The sequence below is a fragment of the Triticum dicoccoides genome, chromosome 2A, assembly GCF_002162155.2.
Source record: "Triticum dicoccoides isolate Atlit2015 ecotype Zavitan chromosome 2A, WEW_v2.0, whole genome shotgun sequence".
In the NCBI taxonomy this organism is placed as follows: Eukaryota; Viridiplantae; Streptophyta; class Magnoliopsida; order Poales; family Poaceae; genus Triticum; species Triticum dicoccoides.
In genome coordinates, this window is record NC_041382.1 from 665,344,031 (window position 1) to 665,363,557 (window position 19,527).

Genomic DNA, 19,527 nt, shown 5'->3' on the forward strand with positions numbered 1-19,527 from the left:
GAGTTCACTAACGAGGAGCCCGTTGAGTTTGCTTTCGAGGATCCAGTCAACTCTGACAACTTTGCAGGCAAGATGATCATACCCTCGAAATCACTACTATCTTTGCTTTGCTAGATGCTCGCTCTTTTGCTATGCCTATGCTACGATGCCTACCACTTGCTTATCATGCCTCCCAAATTGCCATGTCAAACCTCTAACCCACCATGTCCTAGCAAACCGTTGACTGGCTATGTTACCGCTTTTCTCAGCCCCTCCTATAGCGTTGCTAGTTGCAGGTGAAGATTGGAGACCGTTCCTTGTTGGGACATTACTTACTCGTTGCGATATCATTATATTGCCTTGTTATCTTAATGCATCTATATACTTGGTAAAGGGTGGAAGGTTCGGCCTCTCGCCTAGTGTTTTGTTCCACTCTTGTCGCCCTAGTTTCCGTCATATCGGTGTTATGTTCCCAGATTTTGCGTTCCTTACGCGGTTGGGTGATAATGGGAACCCCTTGATAGTTCACCTTGATTAAAGCTTTTCCAGCAATGCTCAACCTTGGTTTTACCATTTGCCACCTAGCCTCTTTTTCCCTTGGGTTTCCGGAGCCCGAGGGTCATCTTATTTAACCCCCCCCCCGGCCCATGCTCCTCTGAGTGTTGGTCCGAACCAGGCAGCCTGCGGGGCCACCTCGGGGAAACTCGAGGGCTGGTTTTACTCGTAGCTTGACCTATCTGAGTGTGCCCTGAGAACGAGATATGTGCAGCTCCTATTGGGATTTGTCGGCACATTCGGGCGGTGTTGCTGGATTTGTTTTAACTTGTCAAAGTGTCTTGTAGAACCGGGATACCGAGTCTGATCGGAATGTCTCGGGAGAAGGTCTATTCCTTCGTTGACCGTGAGAGCTTGTCATGGGCTAAGTTGGGACTCCCCTGCAGGGATTTGAACTTTTGAAAGCCGTGCCCGCGGTTATGGGCAGATGAGAATTTGTTAATGTCCGGTTGTAGACAACTTGAACCTTAACTTAATTAAAATGAATCAACAGTGTGAGTTACCGTGATGGTCTCTTCTCGGCGGAGTCCGGGAAGTGAAAACGGTGTTGGAGTAATGCTTGCCGCAGGTTGCTCTCTAGTTATTCGTTCGCGCTTTGCCTTCTCTTCTCGCTCTCTTTTGCCAATAGGTTAGCCACCATATATGCTAGTCGCTTGCTGCAGCTCCACATATTTTACCTTGCCCTTTCCTATAAGCTTAAATAGTCTTGATCGCGAGGGTGCGAGATTGCTGAGTCCCTGTGGCTCACAGATAACTTCCAAACCAGATGCAGGGCCTGATGATTCCGTTCCAGATGACGCGCTTGAGCTCAAGTGGGAGTTCGACAAGGACTCACGCCGATATTATGTGTCTTTCCCTGATGATCAGTAGTGGTGCCCAGTTGGGGTGATCGGGACCGTGTCGCATGTTGGGTTTATCTTTTATTTTGGCGCCGTAGTCGGGCCATGAGTGTTTGATGGATGTAATGCTATTTATGTACTTTGATTGGCGTGGCGAGTGTAAGCCAACTATGTATCTCCCCTTTATTATCTATATTACATGGGATGTTGTGAAGATTGCCTAACTTGCGACATTGCTTTCAATGCGGTTATGCCTCTAAGCCATGCCTCGACACATGGGAACTATAGCCGCATCAAGGGCGTTACAAAGGTTCTCCCTGAGTATGCACCATTGCTATAGTTCGTCATGCCGAGACACCACATGATGATCGGGTGTAATAAGCTCTACATTCACATACAACGGGTGCAAGCTAGTTTTGCACAAGCAGAATACTCGGGTTAAACTTGACGAGCCTAGCATATGTAGATATGGCCTCGGAACACTGAGACCGAAAGGTCGAGCGTGAATCATATAGTAGATACGATCAACATAGTGATGTTCACCATTGAAAACTACTCCATCTCACGTGATGATCGGACATGGTTTAGTTGATATGGATCACATGATCACTTAGATGATTAGAGGGATGTCTATCTAAGTGGGAGTTCTTAAGTAATATGATTAATTGAACTTTAATTTATCATGAACTTAGTACCTGATATTATTTTTGCATGTCTATGTTGTTGTAGATAAATGGCCTGTGTTATTGTTCTATTGAATTTTAATGCGTTCCTAGAGAAAGCTAAGTTGAAAGATGATGGTAGAAACTACACGGACTGGGTCCATAATTTGAGGATTGCTGCACAGAAGAATTACGTCCTGGAAGCACCGCTAGGTGCCAAACCCGCCGCAGGAGCAACTCTAGATGTTATGAGCACCTGGCAGAGCAAAGCTGATGACTACTCGATAGTTCGGTGTGCCATGCTTTACGACTTAGAACCGGGACTTCAACGACATTTTGAACGTCATGGAGCATATGAGATGTTCCAGGAGTTGAAGTTAATATTTCAAGCAAATGCCCGGATAGAAAGATATGAAATCTCCAATAAGTTCTACAACTGCAAAATGGAGGAGAATAGTTATGTCAGTGAACACATACTCAGAATGTCTGGGTACCACAATCACTTGACTCAGCTGGGAGTTAATCTTCTAGTTGATAGTGTCATTGACAGGGTTCTTCAATCACTGCCACCAAGCTACAAAAGCTTCATGATGAACTATAATATGCAAGGGATGGATAAGACAATTCCCGAGCTCTTCGTGATGCTAAAGGCTGCGGAGGTAGAAATCAAGAATGAGCATCAAGTGTTGATGGTCAACAAGACCACCGGTTTCAAGAAGAAGGGCAAAGGGAAGAAGGGAAACTTCAAGAAGAAGAACAAAAAAGTTGCTTCTCAAGTAAAGAAGCCCAAGTCTGGACCTAAGCCTGAGACTGAGTGCTTCTACTACAAAGGGACTGGTCACTAAAAGCGGAACTGCCCCAAGTATTTGGTGGATAAGAAGGATGGCAAAGTGAAAGGTATATTTGATATACATGTTATTGATGTGTACCTTACTAATGCTCGCAGTAGCACCTGGGTAATTGATACTGGTTCTGTTGCTAATATTTGCAACTCGAAACAGGGGATACGGATTAAGCGAAGATTGGCTACTACTATGCACGTAAGCGTACACGCATGGTTAGCTGAGTGTTGCAGGTATTCGGGTACATATGCACGCGAGCTTGCCGGCCGGCTGAGACATCAGAATACATACACCTAGGGCATGTTTGGTTACATTGCCAATCCAGCCTTGCCCGGCGAGCTTGGCTCTAGTAAGCCGGTTTGAGGGGATGCAGGCCAAAAAAACATCAGATGCACATACTTTGGTTGCCTGCATGCCCCTAGTTGCATGACACAACCATTTTTGACCCGGTGTTTGGTTGCCCGTATTGCATTAGACACACATATGACATGGTGTTTGGTTGCAACCTGCATAAGGTGTTGTCACCACTTCTAACTAGTGGTGACCTTACCAACATAATCTGAACATGTAGCGTCAGCTAGTTAAACAAATGACAGTTCATCCTAACTACTATCAAATGACAGTTCAAATTATTAAGAGCCATTGGCCAAATAGGGGACAGTTCATCGGTGTTGCTGCTACCAGATCTTCCTCTTCCACTTCCTATTCTTCTGCTTCTGCTACTGCTTCTTCTTCTTCTTCTTCTTCTTCTTCTTCTTCTTCTTTCATCTTCTTCAAATCCTACACTGACCTTTGTTAAGCCACATTGCCTCTGCCCACTCCAACCTTTTGTTCTTCCAAGCGTCATTGTCAAATGCCTACACACCATGGCCGGAGCTAACAACATCGTCAGGCTCGACCTCTTCCTCCTCAGGCACGTGTTCATCAAAGCCCCACTGAAGGATCCAGTTATGCAGAATGCAACAAGCAAGAACAAGCTTAACCTGAGTGGATTATGAGTGGAATGGCTTCTGATCCAGGATCTTAAACTTATTCTTTAGAGCTCTGAATGCCCTCTCAACGGTTACTCTAAGGTTGGAGTGTTTGATATTAAACAACTCTTGTGCAGTCCTAGGATGGTTCCTGCCAGAGAACTCGTTGAGATGGTACCAGGTTTTCCTGAACGGGGGAGAATACCCGGCCGACATGCATAGCCAGCATCTCCAAGGTAGAACTTGTCGTCAGGGATGTTGATCCCATCAGGTCGACTTATGTTGTCACTGAGAATGTTAGCATCATGCGCTGACCCCTCCCTGCCAGTTAGCACATATGTAAACTTCAGATCAAAGTCAACAGTAGCAAGCACATTCTGGCTTGTGTAGTGCTTCCTTCCCCTGCATGCTGCAGACTGTGACCTAGGAACTCTGGCAGTGACATGAGTACCATCTATTGCCCCAATGCAATCCTGAAAATGGCTTCACAAGTCTATGTTGGTGCTCAACTTGAACAATACAAGCATATCAAGCCATGAAAAGTGTATATTGTCAATGCTCACCTTGAAGTATGGATGCCATCTTGGGCTTCCACGAATCTTGGGTGGAGTCTGACCAGATGGTCTCCTCATCATCTCTCCTCTAAGCTCCCCAATAGCAAAAAGCACCTGCTTGAAGTACCTAGAGATGGTCTCCATTGATCTCCTGAACGTGTTATGAATGACACCTGAACCTCTGGTTATGGCCAACAACATGGAGGAACATGGCCACTTGCTCTTCGACACGGGTGTTGATGCTATCTTATAGCAGCCCCCTGCTCCTGAAGGTCTCGACAAGCCTGCCAAATGGTGATTTTTTAATTCGAAGCATCCACAGAGACTCGACGTCATTGCAGTTGTAGATGTAGTTCAGATTTTGGATCCTCTCCTGTTCACGGAGAAACAATGGACCATAGCGGATCAAAGGTCTCCTAGCATGATGAACAGCTCTCTGGTGCATGAACATGACCCATGCCTGAATCACACTAATCAGTGATGCTGCCTGAATTATCAGCCTCATCCATGTGTCGATAACCTAGTCGACATCGACGGTTCGTTCAGTGGGAAATCGATCCTACACCTAGCCTAACGGCCTGACCACCGAGCTAACAAAGGGGGGAGGGGGTGCTGCTTACCGGCATCGGAGACGAGGATGGCGTGGGGGAGCCATGGCACCGACTAGGTCAACCAGATGGTGGCCAACAGCAAGGGGAGCACTAGATCCGCCGCAAATGCCGCCACCTCTTCCGCCGCCGTAGCCGCTGCCGCCGGTGGTGAGGCGATGGGAAGAAAGGGGGTACTGGCTATGTGTGAACGAGTGAAAGGGGGGTGGGGCTAGATTTGGCACCGAGACGGTGCCAGATTTCCATCTCCCGCCATCCCCCTCGCCCTCGCGTCGCACCCGCCCGTGGGACCTCGCGCCGCACTCAGCCTGGCTCACGAGAAACTGCCAATCCGAGCGTTTCCAGCGAGCCAGGCTTTGGGCTGCTTTGAGAAGCGTGCTTTGCAGACCCAACAGTGAATCCAAACAACCAAACAGGCCTCCTCCTTCTCGCGCGGGCCTGGATGGGCTCGATGCGGGTAACCAAACACCCCCCTAGTGTGTACATACGATGTCCAGGTCATCCCAAGCCTGAAAAAGTACATGTATAATTTTTTTATGGAACGTGCATTAAGTGATGTGCACATGTGATAATAAGCCATGTCTCACATATATTATCTGCATCAAAAACACAAAAACAATAATTGGTAATGCATAAATACTCATCGAACACTAGACAAGCTCTTTCTCGGTTTCTTTCCCAGCGCGGTGGGGCTTGATGGCAGCTATGTCATGCCCGTTTGCCAGCCAGTGTTGCTCGGATGCTTTGCATGCCCGGCAATAGTCTCCATGCGTAACAATGAATTGGGGGTTTGAGTTTGTTGATTAGGAGCTTCGTCGTGGCTTTGCACTTTGGTGGGATAGTTTACCTAGGGCAGGCCCCGTGCAACATATCTTGAGCTATATCCAATAACATTAAATAAATGTTTAGATATAACAGTCTCAATGATAGTGCACTATACGTTAGTGTTGTATCTAAACCAAGTCTTTTTGATGCATTTGGTGAGAGAAAACTTATGGGATATCTGCATTTGATGTTAAGATTAATATCAATATTAAGATGTGGTTGATTTCTCTTTCCTCGTTGAATAAGATGCTACATCAGATCTTTGACTATGAAATGATATGGCTAACCATAATGGGAGTATCATAGCTAATATAATGCATATCAATTAGGCAATTTTAATGGGGTGGCGCAAAATTAAAGGAACAATTGTATTGGTGCCCCTAGTTGGGTCACACTCGACTGATTTGCCCCTAGTTTTTCAATAATTGCGGTTTTGCCCACCTCACTTCACTCGCCTTGTGTTTTTGCCCTTCCGGGGTGGTTCCGACCAATGAGCAGTCGCCACGTGGTGAACCGTGATTGGTCAAAACCGCCCTGGAAGGGCAAAAACACAAGGCGAGTGAAGTGAGCTGGGCAAAATCGCAATTGTTGAAAAACTAGGGGCAAATCAGTCGTGTGTGACCCAACTAGGGGCATGAATGCAAAAATCCCAAAATTAAATGAAGAAATAGATAGTCGAGTATCATATTATGATATTGTATCATAATAAATTCTATTCTACTACTGCTCATTCTAGTATGTGTTATGCATTGGAATAAATGAGATATGATACTAATTTATAATAATATGCACTACGATAGTATCATACACTAGTATCATATGCATGATACTGGTACATGCACTAGTAGAAAAAGGGCCATTTGTCCCGGTTCGTAAGGCCCATCTGTCCCGGTTTAGGAACCGGGACTAAAGGGTCATTACTAAAGCCCTTGGCCTTTAGTCCTGGTTCTTATACGAACTGGGACAGATGGGCCTCCACGTGGCCGCTGCGGCGAGCCCAGGCTGGAGGGCTTTTGGTCCCGGTTGGTGGCACCAACCGGGACCTATAGGCATCCACGCGTCAGCTTTTCAGGGGCTAGGGTTTTTGTTTTTTTCTAAAAGGGGGGGGATTTGGGGGTTTTGTATGGTTAATTAAGGTGTTTCACATATTGTGTTAGGTAGCTAATTAATTAATAGAGAGAAGTGTCCTCTATTATCTCTGTGCTTGGTCGACGCTACGTACTATACATATAGAGAGGCCCTCGACACGCTAGCTAGTAAGCAAATGAAGGAAACCATTAAGTACAGAAGTTCATCATGCATACCGAGAGAAGTGATATCGACCTCTCCTTCTCCGAGAGATTGCGCGAACAACAAGTTTTCGTATATCTATCCGACGCTACTAGCTATATATATACAATAAGATCTCTTACAATATAATCTCCCCTAATTATATAAGAACTCAGCTTCAACATGGTATTCTCCAGCTTTATTGATGACATGGTCAACAAAGAATCCCGCCAATTCCTCTTGAATTGCTTTCATGCGATCTTTTGGTAGGAGTTCATTCTGCATCTGTCACGTCTAATTTGAAGAAGGGTGTTAATACATATATATGAATGAAACTCAACAGAAATGATGGTGTAATAAAATGAAATTGTGAATATTATTGCTTACGCACATCAAATTGTCTTTCAGAGTAGCCCCGCTTATTTTTGCAAGTCGCGTTGTAGATGAACTCGCAGACGTACTATCCACAGAAATCATTCCCTTGTTCCTGCCACAAGCACTTTATGAGAAATAGAGGTCAAACAAACTGATAATGAAGCATTATAAAGGGCATCAATGAAATTAGCTAGAATCAACGGGAGATGCACGGAAGTAGCTAGCTAGTAGTACTTACTTTCGGGTATGTATATCGCAGCTCCTTTGGCAGTCCTGGAGCTTTTGCGGTGAACTTTTTCCAAACCCTGCAAGACAAAGATAATAATTATTACTTGAGATATCAGGAAATGAACAAAAAGTTGCCGATATGGTGCGATAATGATCGATTGAACTTACTTGTTGAGAATTTTAGTCATGTCCGCATAGGTCTCGGGATCTTTTTGTCTCGAGTCTAAGACGATTACTAGTCCCTGCTCAAGCTTAATCTCCAGGAGAATATAGTGGAAGCTGCGCACACATGCATAACTCATTAATTAATTACATTACTATAACCTCGAGTAATAAGGGAAACCGAATATGCACAAGACAGTAACACTCACTTGAAGTTTTAAGGAAAGAGTACTTTATCTTTGTTTTGATTTATTACCAACGATTTGAGCAAGTTGGCCTCAGCTTCTTTGGCATTCTTTTTAACAACATATTCATCTATGAGATTTGTGTTAATGAACCCAATATCATATATTTCTGCTTTTCTGCACTTGATGATCTTCAATTTGCATAATATAGTGAGGATAATTATAAATACATGCAATGAAAAAGTTGAGCTATATATAGAGACTTAATGACAGAAGTAGTACTTACAGACAGTAGCAAGTGACCGTTAATTTATCGAGGGCCTTTTGATTGAAAACTGGAAGAACTCCTCAAATGGAATAGACAATAGATCAATTCCAACGAGGTCGTGCTCCTCTTTAACTCTCAGCGTCAAAGTATTCGTCCCCCCAGACTCTCTGCAGGTTTTCATGTACCAATCATGCAACCTTCGCATCATCGTTGTTAGAGATTTTTCATCTTTGACGAGAAGCTTCCCGTAATGGTATTTGTGTTCGTCCACCTCCAAGAATTCATAATGTACATCGTCGGGCAGGTAATCATCAAGATTGGTATAACCGGGCACCATCCTATGATCATTAGCAACGATATCGCTAGACACCTTGAGCGGGGGGCACGATTGGTTCGCTTGTTCGCCGAGCTGGGCAATTTTTTTCCCAGCTCGTCGTTCTGCTAACCTTCGATCACTGATAGTACTTCCCGACCGCTCCGCTTCAATATATACCTTTTCAGTAATGCGCTCATAGTTTGTTTTCGGCAGAGACTTTGGTGGTTTCCTCAGGGCAGCGATAGTGCGCTTTAATTTCACTGAATCTATCTTCTCCTCCGGAGGTGGATGTTTCTTTGCTTTCGCCCATCAAAGAAGTCCTTCACTTCGGTTTCCACGATCTTCGCATTTTCCTCCGCGGTCCTCTCGTATGGTAACTTCTCTAGAGGCTTGAGAGATGGACCGAATCTGTATTGCCTCCCGCCTCTAGTTGTACTGCTAGATGCCGGAGCAGACGGAGTGGCTGCGGCTGTCTTCTTTCGTTGCTTATGAGGCGGAGGTGAAGGACTACAACACGCCAGAGCAGCCAGAGTGGTGGCGTGTCTCTTCCGTCCTTGCTGGCGAGGCGGATCAGGAGGAGGCTGGCTGCTCGAGCACGCCGGCACAGGCGGAGAAGGAGGCGGAGTGCCGCCACACGCCGAAGAAGGAGGCTGAGTGCCCTGATCACTCGCCGGAGGAGGAGGCGGAGGAGGAGGTGGAGTGCCCTGACTCGCCGGAGGAGGAGGAGGCAGAGGCGTCCAGTTTGGAAGGTTGATGAGCTCCTTCCGCCATAGGCATGGAGTCTTCAGAGAAGAACCCGGCCGAGTCTCCCCTTCACCCGTAGGGTGGTCAAGCTCGAGGTCCTCAAATCCTTCAGTTATTTCATCCACCATCACCCTAGCATATCCTTCTGGAATCGGCCGACAGTGAAAAGTTGCGCCAGGTTCAGGAGGTGCAACAGAGCCAACAGCCGCCTTCACTTTCAATTTCATCCATTGCGTCATAAGGTAGCAATGTTGAGACTCCGTGATTAAGTCCACGGGGTAGCTAGCAGGAGCCGTGAATATAGGCTCCAGCTGAAGCAGCTTGGTGGAAGCCACGCTGCTTCTCCGCTGAGATGGCGGGGTAGCTTCAGGGGAAGCTTCGGCAGGTCGCTTGCTGCGATCTGCTTCTCGTTCCTCTATCGCTTGTACCCTTGCGTGCAGCGCCTGCATTTGGGTCTACTCCACTTTCTTCCTCCTCTCCTGGCATTTGTAACCGCCTACGTCCAGAAACCCAGCCTTCCACGAACGGAGCCTGGCGTGCCTCGTGTCCGTCCAGGGTGCTCAGGATTCCCAAGGGCAATTGTGAGCTCGCCGTTCTCTCTGTCTAGAACGAATGTCCCTTGTTGCGCTGCATCGATATACTGCAGTTGCTCGTGACGGGTATTCACAGTTGCTCGTTCGTCCAACGGCACTTCCCTGATACAGGGTCTAAGGTTCCGCCAACCCTGAAGAACCAAGTCCGGCAACGGTCTGGCCAGTTCAATGTCTCTGGTTTGACCCCTTTATCAAGCAGGTCATTCTCAGCCTTGACCCACAACGGTTGGGCTTTGAGGTAGCCACCTGACCCCGTGCGATGGTGAAGCTTCTTCTTCACAGCATTTTTCTTATTTGTCGCTGACATCTTCTTACTCTTGCCCGATGTCTTGTGGGCCACAAATTCATCCCACTGATCTCTGATCTTCTCATACCGGCCGGTGAATTCTGGTGTCTCTTCTTTGTCGACAAACGTTGTTTTCAGCTCATTCTTCCACCTCCTGAATAGTTATGCCATCTTCTTAAGATCACGAGACTTGATCAATTGCTCTTTAACTGGCTTCTCCAGATCCTCCTCTGGCGGTAGGGTGAAATTTGCCTTCAACGCGGTCCAAAGATCATCTTTCTGCATATCATTGACATAAGACACCTCAGGGTCATCTTTAGCCGGCTTATACCACTGGTGGATGCTGATCGGGATCTTGTCCCTAACAAGAACCCCACACTGAGCAGCAAATGCTTCCTTTGTCCAGATGGTTCAATCGGTTGGCCATCACGTGCGATTGCTGTGATCTCAAACCTTTCATCCGAGCGCAACTTTTTCTTTGGGCCTCGTCTCTTTACCGAAGATGTGCTCGATCCGGAGGGCTAGAAAAAAGAAGAAAGATGAGAGTTATTAATTAATATGTGTACATACCAAAAACAATTAATGCATCAATTAGCTATAGTCAGCACATGCTTAATTAATATATATACCTGGCCGGACTCCGTTCGGTCACCGGAGTCGTCATCACGGTGTCCTTCTTCCACCGGCATTTGGTCACCGGAGCCGTCATCAAGGTGTCCTTCCACCGGCATTCGGTCACCAGAGCCATCATAATCATGTCCTTCCTCCTCCATTGTTCGATCATCGTAGTCTGCTTCTTCACACTGTCCTTCCAGACCATCGGTTTCATTGAGAAACGACATGACGGCATCACTTCCGGCTGCGATTATGTCCCCCAACATCGCTTCTGTTTCTTCGTCTCGGGGGTGCTCCATAGTTTCTGCAAATATTTACAACATGGAAATTATTATTCAAACATGACAGATGGATATATTAGTGGCAAACGTAGAACTAGCTAGCTAATCACAATAAGGAATCATATTAGTGGCCTCGACGCTTCTCTAGGGTTTGGGTGGCCTCGGCAACGCTTCAAGGGTTTGGGTGGCCTCGACGACAACACTCTTTTAACTTGTTAAATTTGGTTGACCTCGAGAGAGTTTGTCGGGTAGGGGCGCGGGAGGGGGTAGGAGACCGACATCGTTTTTTTCTAGGGTTTGGGTGTCTAAGTTATCACGGTCGAGAGTTTTGGTCGAGCGAGAGGGTCGGGGGGGTGCTCTTGTGGTATAAGTTATCACGGTCGAGAGCGGGTATATATATCGACCGCCCCTCATGTCGAAGTTATTCGGGAGGGGATTATATCGACAAGACGACATACATACATGGGAAAATAATGTTATCGGGGAGGGGGTATATCGACCCCCCCCCCTTGTATTGAAGTTATCGGGAGGGGGTATATCGACAACGACATACCCGATAAAAAATAAGACGACGAAGAAGAAATAAAAAGATGAGAAGATCGAAGAAAAAAAGAAGAAGAAAAAAGGAGAAGAAGAAAGGAATAGAGGAGAAGAAGAAAAAATAGAATATTCTTCTTCTCTTTTTTCCCTTTTTTCATCTTCTTATTTATTTCTCCTCTTCTTCCTCTCCTCTTCTTCTCCTTTTTCTTTTCCTTCTTCCTAAACTAAACATAAACTAAAATAATCCTAAAACTAAACGAAACTTCTCCTCCTCCCTTTCTTTTCTTCATCTTTTTTTCATCCTAAAACTTTATGAACAAAATTACAACAGAAAAAAAACAATAAAAATTCTATGAACAAAATTACAATGAAAAAAAATAAAAATTCTATGAACAAAATTACGACAGAAAAAAATCATTAAAATTCTATAAAAAATGACATATTCTTTGCATATGAACATACAAACATTTGCATATTCTACAATAATATCACCAAAAAAATTCTATGAACAGAAAAAAATCCGAACTTTTGCATATGAACATACATACATCATCATCGTCATCATCTACTACTACAATATGAACAAAAAAATCTATATATGTGAACAGGGCCTTCGTCGGCGACGTCGGGGCGGGCGGCGGCGGCGTTGGGGCGCGGGAGGAAGGGGGAGAGGAGGGGGAATGTCGTGGTGAGGCTCATAGTGCAGGCGAGCGGCGGCGAGGTCGGGGCAGGGCTCGGCGACGGCAAGGTCGGGGCAGGGCGCGTCGAGGTCGGTGCAGGGTACGGCGAGGCCGGGGTAGGGGTGACGGCGACGACGGAGACGGCGGTCGGGGGCGGCAGCCTGGCAGCGTCGATGTCGTCGGGGCGGCAACTGCGAGATGAGAAATGGAAATTTTCACAAGTCTTGCTTATATACACGAAGCATTGGTCCCGGTTCGTGCCACCAACCGGGACCAATGCCCCCTTTAGTCCCAGTTGGTGCCACCAACCGGGACCAAAGGTCTCTTTTCAGCAGCCCAAAGGGCGGGGGGTCCCGGTTGGTGGCACCAACCGGGACTAAAGGGGTGGCATTGGTTCCAGTTGGTGCCACGAAGCGGGACCAAAGGCCCCCTTTCGTCCCTGTTCGAGCCACGAACCAGGATCAATGGTCTTGTGCTGGAACTGTCGCGGTGTGGTGGGATGTTTAGTCCCACCTCGCTAGCCGAGAGGCTTCGATAGTGGTTTATAAGCGTTGCTGCGCTGACCACTTCGAACTCCTCTCTAATGCAGGCTTACAGACCTAAAGTCACTTTTATCTGCCTGTGGGCCTACTGGGCCTAATGCAGGCCTGAATCCTGGTCCATGGGTGGGTTTCTAGTCGTATTCACGCCGTGGTGGCCCAGTAGGTGGCATTTTTAATTTTTTCCAGTTTTTTTATTATCTTTGTTGCTTTATTTATTTTATTTTGTTTTTATTTACAACAAAATACTTACTATTTTTCAGTGATTCTTTTTGATTTTAGGTAATAAAAATAATAAACTTTCTGTTAGTGCCATTAGTTTTCCAATTTGAATAGTTTAAATTTGAATTCTTTGAAATTTGTGTGAGTCACTACTTTGTGATTAACTTTACTATAAAAATAAAATACTTGCTGTTTTTCAGTGATTCTTTTTGATTTTAGGTAATAAAAATAATAAACTTTTTGTTAGTGCCATTAGTTTTCCAATTTGAATAGTTTAAATTTGAATTCTTTGAAATTTATGTGAATCACTAGTTTGTGATTAACTTTACTATAAAAATAAAATACTTACTGTCTTTCAATGATTGTTTTTTATTTTAGGTAATAAAAATAATAAACTTTCTGTTAGTGCCATTGGTTTTCCAATTTGAATAGTTTAAATTTGAATTATTTGAAATTTGTGTGAATCACTAGTTTGTGATTAACTTTACTATAAAAATAAAATACGTACTGTTTTTTAGCGATTCTTTTTGATTTTAGGTAATAAAAATAATAAACTTTCTGTTAGTGCCATTAGTTTTCTAATTTGAATAGTTTAAATTTGAATTCTTTGAAATTTGTGTGAATCACTAGTTTGTGATTAACTTTACTATAAAAATAAAATACTTACTGTTTTTTAGTGATTCTTTTTGATTTTAGGTAATAAAAATAATAAACTTTCTGTTAGTGCCATTAGTTTTCCAATTTGAATAGTTTAAATTTGAATTCTTTGAAATTTGTGTGAATCACTAGTTTGTGATTAACTTTACTATAAAATAGATTTTGGAGTGATTCTTTTTCCTGTTATTTAATATTACAGTGTTTTATCATTATATTCAAAAACATTTTTTATATTTTAGTTTCTAACAATTTTTTTATGATAATTCTTTTTGCTATTAAAGTTTCTAACAAAAAAAGTTATTTATGAAAATTCTTTTTGCTTATAATGTTTTGAACAAAAAATACTTTGATAATTTTAGTTGTATAAATTTTATGTAATTTTAGTTTTAATAATACTAGAGGTTTATGAAAGCTTTTTAGTTGATTCCTTTTGCTATTAGAGTTTCATTAAAGTTTTCTAGTTCATTGTTTTTTCTATTAGAGTTTCATTAAAGTTTTCTAGTTCATTCTTTTAGTTTATTATTTTTTCTATCAGAGTTTCATAAAAGTTTTCTAGTTCATTATTTTTTCTATTAGTTCATTCTTTTTGCACTAAATGACCTTGAAATTGAAAACCACTACAAATGAACTCTGAAGAGGTTGAAAGTTGGCATGGTATCATCATTTCACCCATATAGCATGTGCTAAGAAGTAGAGATGGTTACGGCAAAAACTAGATGCACTTCGTGTACAAAATGCACAATCTCTTTCGAAGTATCAGGGTTTCAAACTCATCTGTTACAAAGGGATTTCATTTTTTTGAACTTATTTGAACTCCAGACTTTTGTGTGTTCATAATGCACCATTCAAAGCCACATCATCAATTTTCAACCATTTCTGACTTCATTTGTTATTTTTTCATTTAACCATTCTGCTTGTTTGCCTCAGCCACTTCGAGAAACATAATTATGTGTGTCTGTCATCGTACATCCATTGCCGGTTCATCTGCTTGCATTATATATAATTATGTGTGTCAAAAACCATTACAGATTCACATGGATAGATAAATGACCAAATTAATAAAAGTTCATCATCACATTAAAACCAAAGTACATATATAGTTCAAATTGAACAACATATAGCTCTCCAGAGCATCTACTTAAACCATACATTGAAACTATTTAAAACATTTCAATGCAACAACAAATGCGATCATTATCACACAACCAAGGTAACAATTGATCCAACGGTATAATGATACCAAGCCTCGATATGAATGGCATATTTCGTAATCTTTCTCATCTTCAACCGCATTGCATCCATCTTGATCTTGTGATCATCGACGACATCCGCAATATGCAACTCCAATATCATCTTCTCCTCCTCAATTTTTTTTAATTTTTTCCTTCAAGTAATTGTTTTCTTGTTCAACTAAATTTAACCTATCGACAATAGGGTCGGTTGGAATTTCTGGTTCAACTACCTCCTAGATAAATAAAATCTATGTCACATTGGTCGGCATAATTGTCATAAACAATAAATGAACCAAATAGTTATAAAAAGATAATATATACCACATCTGAATCATAGCCAGGACGAGGGCCGACGGGGGCGGTTACCAAAACCATCACACTATATTATAACAAGCAATAGTAATAGTAAGAAAATTAGACAAGTATCTATCTAAAGTAAGAATATGTTTTCTTTTAGAAAGAAGATAAGAACAAGAGGCTCACCACGGTGGTGCCGGCGACGAGATCGACACAGGCGATCGACGGCGGTGAAGACAGGGATGAGACGTGACGGACCGCTAAACCTATGCAAATCTCGGGGAAAATGGAGTTTGGAGGTCGAGCTTCGAGAGGAGAAAGCTTAACTAGTGTGGCTCGGTCATTTCATCGAACATCTCATGTGCATAGGAGGTGAGCTAGAGCACCCAAATGCCCTCCCCTTGCCGGCCAGAAAAAACAGAGCACTGTGGAGTGCTCTGCTGCGGCGATGGGATATATATAGGCAGCTCATTTGTCCCGGTTTGTGGCTGAAACTGAGACAAATGGGTCCAGACGAACCGGAACCAATGCCCACGAGGCCCAGGCCAGCCCCCGGACTCACGAACCGGGACATGTACTCCCATGGGTCCCGGTTCGTGACTGAACCGAGACTAATGGGCTAGCCAGGCCCGAACCAAAGCCCCGTTTTCTACTAGTGATAATACTCCCGGTACAACCAGGCTACTAAGATATAGGCATTAAAAGTGCACCGAAATTGTTTACACATTCAATTTGGAATGATTAAGCATTATATCTGCGTGGTCGAACGTATATCTCTTTTTTTTTTTGCTAGGCAAACGTACACGTCACTCCATCGATCTTCATTTCTTCGGCGCGAGAACACGATGAAGGAACCATCTGGTACTGGTGGGTGTTGACAGATACATGATCTAGCAAAATGCCATGTGGCTTCAACACCGCTTTGGCAATCTTCAACACCAAAACAAACAGTGCCGCCTCTTTCAAAAAAATAAATGATGAAAAGGTGCCGCCCCCATTTTCGACGCTTCTCCGGCGTACCATATATATACCCCCACAGGAAAACATTTTAGGATCGAACAGAGCTTGGCACTTGATTCCACTCAGAGACTGCAGCGAGAGTGGAGACATTGCACGAGTCACCGACCTTACGAGACCTACACAGATGGTACGTACTAATGTCGTCTAAGCAATATCAAATAACTAGATTAGTGCACACACTCTATGGTCAGATTCATCTGTAGTTTATAGAGTAGTAATAACAACTAGTACGTACGTGCTGGTGAATTGGCGATAAATGCAGGTGCGTCCGCGTGAGACGTGCTTACTAATTACTCTTGCAGGGCATCATCGGCATCCGCACGGCCACCCTGCTCCTCGCTGCCCTCGCGTGGCGTAGTGTGCTCGTTGCCGCCGCCGGCGAGGCGGACGGCGTGTTCAACGTCAAGGACTACGGTGCTCGAGGCGACGGCACCACGGACGACACCAAGGTACGTACGCACGCGCGCGACGCCCGAGTTGACGTTGCGCTCTCGATCGATATAGCTCACGCATACGTGACGGCCGGATGTGTGTTGACTATCTGTCCTGCGTGCGAAGGCGTTCATAGACGCATGGAGCGCGGCGTGCGGCGCCAGAGGCTCGTCGGCGTCGCTGCTCTTACCGGCGGGCAAGTCCTTCCTCGTCGGCCCCGCCAGATTCAGCGGGCCCTGCGCCTCCACCAGAATTACCGTCCAGGCACGCATGCACCGTCCGTCTTTCCTGATCTGCTCTTAGATCTGGGCCGTGGTTTGCGTGGCTTCATCTGACGGTCAGGAAATCTGCTGCCCTTGCTTTGACTGTCGTAGGTCATGGGCACGATTACGGCGCCACCGCCGGGCGCATGGAGCGGGCAGAAATATTGGATGATGTTCTACCAGGTCCAGGGGCTCACGGTTACCGGCGGCAGCACCGGCTTGCTCGACGGCAGAGGCCGGTCGTGGTGGTGGAGCGATCAATGCAACCGCTACGGTGTGAGAGCCCAACTCACCTCTTGCAAGAAAGAACGAAAATCTTTTAATTCCTCCGTGCATTTGTGCCTTTAGATTCATTTGTCAAATCTTCGTCTGAGAGAAAGTGTATTTAATTGTCTATCTTTTCTTCAAGGCGAAGCATTTATCAGTTTTCACTCACCTGTTATTGTTCTTTTCTTTCAGGACATATATAAGGCGCCGACGGTTAGTACAAACGTGTAAAGCAAGTATAGTGTCGGAGGCGGATTTGTGGTTTATGGGGACACCTACACACTATATGAGAAAAAAATTAGTAATTCAACAAAAAGTCAAAAATTCCTGAAAATATTTTTGAAATAAACTTGACCTTCTATTGTACTAGTGAGAAAAAATTCATAAAAAGAAATTTTCCCTTTGACTTCTTTTCAAAAAAAGACAAATTTTTGGCTAAAATAGTGTGAATAGTGACCTATAATAGCAAATAAATTTTGTCTTTTTTGCTGTGAGGTCAACTTTTGTTTTTTTTCATGGAAAATTATATTCTAGTGCAAAATTAAGTCAAGTTTTTTGTCAAAATAGTTCTTAGCTATTTTGACTTTTTAAATATTTTAAAAAATCCTCATATAGGGTGCATATACAACCAGGAACACAAGTGTATTTCCCGTATAGTGTCTAGATAATTAGCATTCGCAAATCAACATGCATGTAACCTCATTGCGTACTGCGTGCCACCGCATGGATCGTACAGGCCTTGGTGGTCATGAACTGCACCGACGTGGAGCTGAGCAAATTCAGCAGCAAGAACAGCCCGCAGATGCATATTGCCGTCAGCCAGAGCAGCAAGGTCCACCTGACGCAGCTGACCACCACCGCGCCCTGGGACAGCCCCAACACCGACGGCGTGCACATCGACCAGAGCGAAGACGTCCGCGTCACCAGATCGACCATGGGCACCGGCGGCGAATGCGTCTCCATCGGCCCCGGGAGCCGATTCGTCACCGTGGACGGAATCGTCTGCGGCCCCGGCCGTGCTGTAAGGTAACAAAGGGTTACAATAAGGAGGCTTCTTCCATCTGCATTTTCTATTTACCATGCACTCCAAGAAGAGGAGTAAAATGACGTGATTGTGTTTCTTGGCTAGTGTGGGGAGCCTTGGCAAGAAGGGAGCAACCGAATCCGTGGAGTACATCGACGTAAAAAACGTCCACTTCATCAATACCTTGAGTGGAGCAAGGATCAAGACGTGGCAGGTACAGTACTGAGGTGCCATGAAACCAAGCTGAAACCGGCCTTCTCTTACTAACTTCCGGGTGATTACACTGTTTCTTCGCACTGCAGGGTGGGAAAGGTTACGCGAGATCCATCTCCTTCACCAACATAAACTTCACCAACGTGGACAATCCTGTGGTCATCAACCAGTTCTACGCAGACCCCTACCACGTCCCAAACATGGTAGTAGTGCATGTGTTCATTAACTGTTGGACTATCTGTGTACGTGTGGAGCAGCTAGTGCTAATGTTTGTGCGTCTTCTTCTGGGGATCATAATTTGCCGTAGGGGGCGGTGGCGGTGAGCAACATAACGTACACGAACCTCAAGGGGACTTCGAGGTACAGGACGGCCGTCGAGTTCGTCTGCAGCGAGAGCCGCAGCTGCACCAACATCCACGTCAACTCCGTGGCGATCACATTTCCGTACGGAGAAGCCCTGGCCCTCTGCCAGAACGCGCAAGGGGACACCTCCGGATATGTCTACCCCAAGATCCCTTGCCTTAGATAATGTATGTAACAGAAAAAAAATACATAATGTAATAATACCCAGCCCAGGGTTTAGCAGTGCATTTGGAGAGAGTGTCCGGTGATGCCATCTCCCACATGTTCCCATGCTCCAATTTCAAAAAAATCTGTTCAAAATGTTTCAAAAATTCTGGAGAAAATTGTGAATCTTCGCAAGGAATATGTCTACAGCCCTTAAAAATTGCAAATCGGCTGAACTTCTGACTTCTGGAATGCCCCTATTTCTTGGACGACCTCTTCTGCTAGAAAAACACGATCCACAAAATCGAAGGCCTAGCCAAAAATAGGAAAAACAAACACAGGCATGAAAATGAGGCCAGTCGATTAAAGAAAAAAAAGGCAAGGCTACGACAAATAACAATGAAAGAGAATCAGGCCCGAGCACATGGATGACATCATCTCGATGAGACTTACTAAGTGAGCGAGATGGGGGAATTC

General features: G+C 44.6%; 1 protein-coding gene across 1 annotated transcript; it reads left to right on the plus strand.

The window, feature by feature from the left end:
- The first annotated feature begins 16,356 nt into the window (after nucleotides 1-16,356).
- LOC119359797 (probable polygalacturonase At3g15720) lies at nucleotides 16,357-19,186 on the plus strand. Its single transcript, XM_037625883.1, has 9 exons — nucleotides 16,357-16,471; nucleotides 16,647-16,793; nucleotides 16,903-17,040; nucleotides 17,151-17,315; nucleotides 17,499-17,519; nucleotides 18,043-18,332; nucleotides 18,436-18,544; nucleotides 18,633-18,746; nucleotides 18,851-19,186. The coding sequence occupies exons 1-9, from the start codon at nucleotides 16,469-16,471 to the stop codon at nucleotides 19,070-19,072; spliced, it is 1,209 nt and encodes a 402-aa protein (XP_037481780.1). The 5' UTR covers nucleotides 16,357-16,468; the 3' UTR covers nucleotides 19,073-19,186.
- The last annotated feature ends 341 nt before the right edge of the window (nucleotides 19,187-19,527 follow it).

Coding starts and splice junctions, on each gene's coding strand:
- LOC119359797 (XM_037625883.1), top strand. Junction 17,316..17,498: donor ATCAATGCAACCGCTACGGT/GTGAGAGCCCAA, acceptor CTTTTCTTTCAG/GACATATATAAGGCGCCGAC. Junction 17,520..18,042: donor ACATATATAAGGCGCCGACG/GTTAGTACAAAC, acceptor TGGATCGTACAG/GCCTTGGTGGTCATGAACTG.